We start from the raw sequence: 6,795 nt of genomic DNA on the forward strand, positions 1-6,795 counted from the left end.
CACGTTGCCACAAGAGGGCGCAAATCCTTTCAATTTTCGCGCCATATTACTGCCGCTGTATTATGAAGAACTAATGGACGAAGAAGAAATGGAGGAAGAAATGGATATAATAGAAAGATATATGCAAGAAGAGGAATTTTTGAATGAGCGTGTCGAAGACATGCCACTCGATGTATATGAAAGATATATAGCAAGACAAGAGGAATAAAAAGTATTTTATTTTGGCGGAAATGGTACAGTCAATGATCTTGCAGGGCGCAGACTGGGAGCACCGTTGACGACAGGTTCGCCGCGTTGCTCGGCGGCAAGGCGCTTAAGTTCTGCCTCGTAGTTGGTAATGTCTTCGGCCGTGTTGGTCAGGTGGACAGGGCGACCATGGCGTGACAGACCGCTGGGATTCGTCTTGATGTGTTTGCGCGTGTGGCGTAGGTATGGACCGGCACTAGAGGGTAGCATTACCTTGTTGCTTGCAATAGTGTCTATGGTACTGTGTACTACAAGTTCCGTGTCGACTTGAAAGAATGCAGTGACATCCTGAAACTTGTCAGTGCTGCCAGGGTCATCTTTGTTTGATTTGGATACAGCCATAATGCCAAAGCCGAGACTCGGTTGAATAGCATCGAGTGACATGGGCGCGAGACCTCGGCGATGCGAAGACTTTTCTAGGGCTTCGAGATATTTGATGTGTCGCTTGTTAAAATCGTCTGGCCGGAAACGCATTACAGTGTTGTCCTCGGGATCCTGAGGGTTAGATTCGACGTGAGAGAGGTTGCTAGTTGTGTAAGTTGCCACGTCTGCGGGTAGACCAAGTTGTGAATGAGTGAGTAGTTCGTTGCCAGCAGCATAAGTAGGACCCATGCGAAGCCAGGCGTTGGTAAACTGGTGCTCGTAGTTTATTATCGGAGTGCCCACTTGAGCCTTGAACGGAAACTGATTGACAAATTTAGTCAAGCGGGGTGAAGTGTTTTCAATGTGAAGAAAGTCGTAGGCAAAGTTGTGGCGGGGTGCGCCCATGCTTGTTGGGATGTTGTCGGTATCGTCCGTTAGTGCAGGCAGGCAGGCAGGCAGGCAGGCAGGCAGGGAGGCAAGCAGGCAGGCCAGGCCAGGCCAGGCCAGGCCAGGCCAGGGCAGGCCAGGCCAGGCCAGGCCAGGCAGGCAGGCAGGCAGGCAGGCAGGCAGGCAGGCAGGCAGGCAGGCAGGCAGGCAGACAGGCAGGCAGGCAGGCAGGCAGGCAGGCAGGCAGGCAGGCAGGCAGGCAGGCAGGCAGGCAGACAGACAGACAGACAGACAGACAGACACACAGGCAGGCAGGCAGGCAGGCAGGCAGGCAGGCAGGCAGGCAGGCAGGCAGGCCAGGCCAGGGCAGGCCAGGCCAGGCCAGGCCAGGCCAGGCCAGGCCAGGCCAGGCCAGGCCAGGCCAGGCCAGGCCAGGCCAGGCCAGGCCAGGCCAGGCCAGGGCAGGGCAGGGCAGGGCAGGGCAGGGCAGGGCAGGGCAGGCAGGCAGGCAGGCAGGCAGGCAGGGACTCGTTCCCTTGCCAGGCTATTGATCATTATCTTTTTTTGCATATTGATATTCAACCCCACCCTTATACTCTGTGGAGATCCTCGTCCGCAGTGTATTTGAACAGTGCAACTTCATCTGTAAACGAAAGGTTGCTGAGATATTCGCCGTTGATCCTTACTGATAATCCGTTCCAATTTAATAGTAATTTCAAACACGACCGCTGTTGCACGGATCGACAAACGTACTGCCGAGCTAGGGCTCGCAGGCCCCCGAGCGAGAGGCTAAATTTTCGTCTAGTCGCGTCACGCGTGGCGCCAACAATTGCACCTGCTGTGCACGTGACAGGTGCCTCGTGCAGTAATTGGTTTTTGCCCTACGCAACGACACCACAGTATGGAGTGCGGATATTACACTTGTAAAGATATTAGCCATAACAATATAAGGTGTTTTCATTAGGTCGGTTTTTAAAGAACTCTGATAGATTTTAAAAAGATCGCACATGAAAAAAGGGATATTCACGGGAGTAACGTTTCCACCATCTGGTGTCATCGCTAAGTAACCTTATGTCAGAAGTGTCATTATACGGTGCCTCGTTTGAGATTTCATTGTAGCACGTTATTGCAGGGTTTCAGAGATGCTTAAGCAGCCCTTCGAGGCAGGTTACCGCTTTTCTCCAGCACTTGTTTTGCCTTGGCGCTATTACTGTACGTGTTCTTCCTCTATACTCAGTCTGCAGTTCTTTATCAGAAATATAATGTATATTGTATGCACGCAATGATTTGACGTTTTTTTTTTTTTGTACGCGCACTGCGATCTTTTTCGAAGCTCTCCTTGTGATCTTTCAGGACCCGTCCACGGCTACGCGCCACTGACACAGCAAGATCATGAGTGAGTATTGCTGGCCTTGTGGCCCATGGTTATTTGGCCTACGGGCCAGATTTCCATTCGTTTACAAATTAATTCTCCTTCTGCAGGTGAATATCCATTGCGAATCGCTCCAGGTAAATATGAGCATGTGATGTCCACTGAGTAATCGCTGTACGTACGGATACCTCTTCACTCTAAGCACTCTGAAAATACGCCTTTCTTAAGCAGTTCCTCGTAACACACTCATCATTGAACATTTCGCTACGCTTTGCTCATAATAAATGGAGCCCGTCCGGCTGTCTTCTATTCATCTTTTTTAAGAGGAAATGCAGTGTTTATCACATTAGATAGAGAGATAATATACTTAAGAAATAGCCCTTCTTTAGCTGCTTTTCCTAATTTCATTTCAGTTAATGCTATCATAGGCATAACCAAAAACATTGAAACCAAAACTGCCCTTGTGGACGTCCAAACCTAGCCATCCAATAAATGTTAATGTGAGTATGTTCACCTTTACAGTGCTTGTCTCGGAAAGCGTTACATGAGTACAGTGAAGGTACCTCTGTAAGCAATCAGGCGTCAGCAGAAGCTGTGCGTATGAATATTTATTGCCATCGGTGTCTGGATCTTTTTCTCTAAAAGGACATCTTTATAATATTTATTTTCGTAGAAACGCAGTTCTCCAATCCTCACGCCTACATTCGTGAATGGGGGAAATTCAGTCCAGACGCGTGTAGCCCAAAGCAAAAAACAGAAATTCAATAAAAGCTTCGCAACTAGTCATAAATGGGCGCTGGAATGGTGATCGAATAAATGGACAGTTCGGAGACCCCATATTCCCAATATGGCAAATCAAATCTACGAAAGTGCGCAATCGGATAGCAGTATGGCATTTCTTGGCTAGTCCTTGACCTTGCAGGTTTCCGCAGAACCATTTGCTGCAAATATGGGTTCCACAAAAATGCTAAACGAGGCGGAAGATTAAAGCAATTCGTTCATTGAATAAAGGATGAATTAGACAACAGCTTCCAATCAAACTGTTTTCAACTCGCCAAGGTTGCTACAGATTTAACAGTTACATTTTGGACCGTGTATTCATATAAATCTTTTGTACAATACGGTCACGCTGGTACAGGAGATCAGCTGTCAAGTCACAAAGATGAACTAAACATGCCGCCTTCATTTTCTGTTAAATTTCACTGCTTGGTATTTGGAAACATTATGTTTTTAGATGGGCCTCCGGATCTGGAATTACCTAGTAAGATGGAAGCTTGCAAAATTGAAGACTTGCGGGAGATGTCGACGGCAATGCGATTAACATTGAAGGAATGCCGCGACCTACTACTATGGACATATGTCTATGCCACTGGGTTCCTTTTCTGATGCTCTTCACTTCACAGACTGCGCCATCTAGTCACACCACCGCAAAGTTCACGCGTGACGCTACTGCAGAACTCGTAAAGAACTCGCTGTATTTGTCACTAGAAAGCGACACATAAACATCGCCGCTTACCCTGTTGCCCAAGTTGGTTCGAATGCTTGGAATATTGTTTCATGAGCACGATTACAAAGACGGCGCCGAATAAAACACACGAAGAAGGGGAACACGAGACAGCACTTAGGCGCTTCATGTGTTGCCATCTTCGTGTGTTGTTTTATTCGGCGCCGTCTTTGTAGTCATGCTCAACCAACTAGCCCACCAACACATGCTCATGAGCACATCATCTGTATGAGCTAGCAATTAAACAATGGACTATCTACCCAGTGATATAGATTGATGGGAAAGTGATTATAGATCGATGGATAGATAGATAGATAGATAGATAGATAGATAGATAGATAGATAGATAGATAGATAGATAGATAGATAGATAGATAGATAGATAGATAGATAGATAGATAGATAGATAGACAGATAGATAGATAGATAGATAGATAGATAGATAGATAGACAGACAGACAGACAGACAGACAGACAGACAGACAGACAGACAGACAGACAGACAGACAGGCAGACAGAGACAGACAGACAGACCCGAAAAGTTCATTAGGTACTCAAAAAAGCTAAAGACAGAAAAGACATTAGAATTTTTAAGAAAAGCTTCACATGTAGCGAAAAATTTGCAGTGGAATGGCGATCGGCCATAAGATCAAGGCCTTCCCAGTGGGGTCCCTCAACCATAAGAGCTAACCAAAAGCCTAGCAGATCTCACAACTAGACTCAACGAATGATCACTTCGAAGACCACACTCCATGAATGGCAATTCAGTTCTGCCAAATGCCGTAAGCTTCAGACAATTGTGCGTTTCTTGGATGGTCTCTCGCCTTGCAGGATTCCACAAAAATAGTTTGCAAGAAATGTAGGCTTGGAAGAAAGGCTAAACGCGGAGGTAATTTATGGAAGTTGTTCATTGAGATGTACACATGAACCAGCTAGCAGATTGCAATATAGATGTTTTCCACTAGCTGAGATTGGTAATGCTTTAATGGTCATTTCTTTACCGTCAGGTTATATATGTGTTCTGCTGTACAAGATGACCGCGCTACTTCGAAAGATGAGCTAACGATTCACGACGATAAGTTACATGCCTGGTTTTCATTTGCTGGTATATTTCAATGCTTCGTATTTGGAAACTTTCACGTTTTCAGATGAACCCGAGATACCGGAACCACTTGGTAAGAACCTGTCATGAGCTTGCTAAATTGTAAACTTAAGACGGATGCTGACGTTAAAGACATTAGTATTGAAGCGATGCAGCGAGACAATGCAGTAGCATAGAAAAGACGTGCTGGCTGTCGTGCTTCTCCTCTAGCGCACGCGCTGTGGCATCTAGGGGCACCGCCGCAAATTCCCCGCGTGTCACGCGTTCAATACGGCAGAACTTATAAAGCAATGCATTTGTCTCTGAACAGCGGCACGAACAGTTGCGTTTACCCGGTTACACAAGCTGTCATCATAGAGGTTCATTGAAGAGCTGCTCGAATCCATCGTTTCATCATCATCGCGTCATCAGCATCATCGTTTGTTCCAACGCAAAGGGACACAGACACAGACTAGAAGCAGACAGGACGACCGCTAACTCTTAACTACATTTTTTGAAACGATATATATATATATATATATATATATATATATATATATATATATATATATATATATTTATATGTTTTCGTTTCAAAAAATTTTCGTTACAGGAAGACTCCACTTCAGATTAATACACGTGCTGCGAAGATACTGAAATTCACATTCTAACAGAGACCACGATTCATGCCTAACGCAAGTCTCTCCTAAACATTTAATGTGGAATGCCTCGATTATTTCCCGTGTGGTTTGGCATTTGTTGTGTTGAAGAATTTTTGGGTCTTCAAACGAAAATTTACAACCGCAATTGAAACAATGTGACTCTAGATGAGAAGCATTAGTCATGCTAAGTGAATGTTTGTGTTCTTATAGTGTAATATTTAAAAAAAAAACATTAGAATTTTTAAGAAGAGCTTTACATGTAGCGAAAAATTTGCTCTGGAATGGCGATCGGCCATAATATCAAGGCCTTTCCAGTGTGGTTCCTCAGCCATATGAGCTAACCAAAAGGCTTGTCGATATCACAGCTACACTCGGCGAATTATCACTTCGAAGACCAGACTCCAAAACTGGCAATTCAGTTCTGCGGAATGCCGTAAGCTTAAGAAAATTGTGGCTTTCTTGCATGGTCTTTCGCCTTTTCAGGATTCCACAGAACTGTGTAACTATGTGTAACTAAGTTTACGTCATTCATTACATTACATTTGTCAATTGTGTGCATTGACGGATTTTTTGTTTTGCACGATAGGCTTGTATACATTCAATTTGTTTTCATTGATTTTATTTTTCGATGTTATATTTTCGTGATTTTGCGTTTCTTTTAGTTAGCTTGCTCTTCTTTAATACACCTCTACATTAATACACCTCTTACCAATTCGTTGTACTTAAAGAATAAGAAACTGAACTGAACTGAACTAGTTTGCCGGAAATACAGGTTTGGAGGAAATGCTAAAAGCGGAGCAAATTTTTTGAAGTTGTTCGTTGAGATATACATGAACCAGCTAGCAGATTGCAATATACATGTTTTCGACTAGCTGAGATTGCTACTGCTTTAATGGTCATTTCTTTACCGACAATTTATGTATGTGTTGTCCTGTCCAAGAAGGCTGCGCTAATTCAAAAGATAAGCTAATGATTCACGACGATGAATTACATACCTGGTCTTTGTTTGCTGGTACATTTCAATGCTTCGTATTTGGAAACTTTCATGTTTTCAGATGAACCCGAAATACCGGAGCCAATTGGTAAGAACATGTAGTGAGCTTGCTAAATTGCAAACTAACGACGGATGCCGACGTTAATGAGATTAGCATTGAAGCAATGCAGCGAGACACCGCAATGG

At 44.5% G+C, this 6,795-nt stretch overlaps 1 protein-coding gene across 1 annotated transcript; it reads right to left on the reverse strand.

Moving 5' to 3' along the window:
• Positions 1–216: 216 nt before the first annotated feature.
• LOC140213970 (uncharacterized) lies at positions 217–1,077 on the reverse strand (the record flags this gene model as incomplete). The annotated part of the gene is made up of 1 exon (XM_072285166.1): positions 217–1,077. A coding segment is annotated over one exon (861 nt), but the record flags the coding sequence as incomplete, so codon positions are not given.
• Positions 1,078–6,795: the final 5,718 nt, after the last annotated feature.

The sequence above is a fragment of the Dermacentor andersoni genome, chromosome 11 (genome assembly GCF_023375885.2).
Source record: "Dermacentor andersoni chromosome 11, qqDerAnde1_hic_scaffold, whole genome shotgun sequence".
NCBI classification, from domain to species: Eukaryota; Metazoa; Arthropoda; class Arachnida; order Ixodida; family Ixodidae; genus Dermacentor; species Dermacentor andersoni.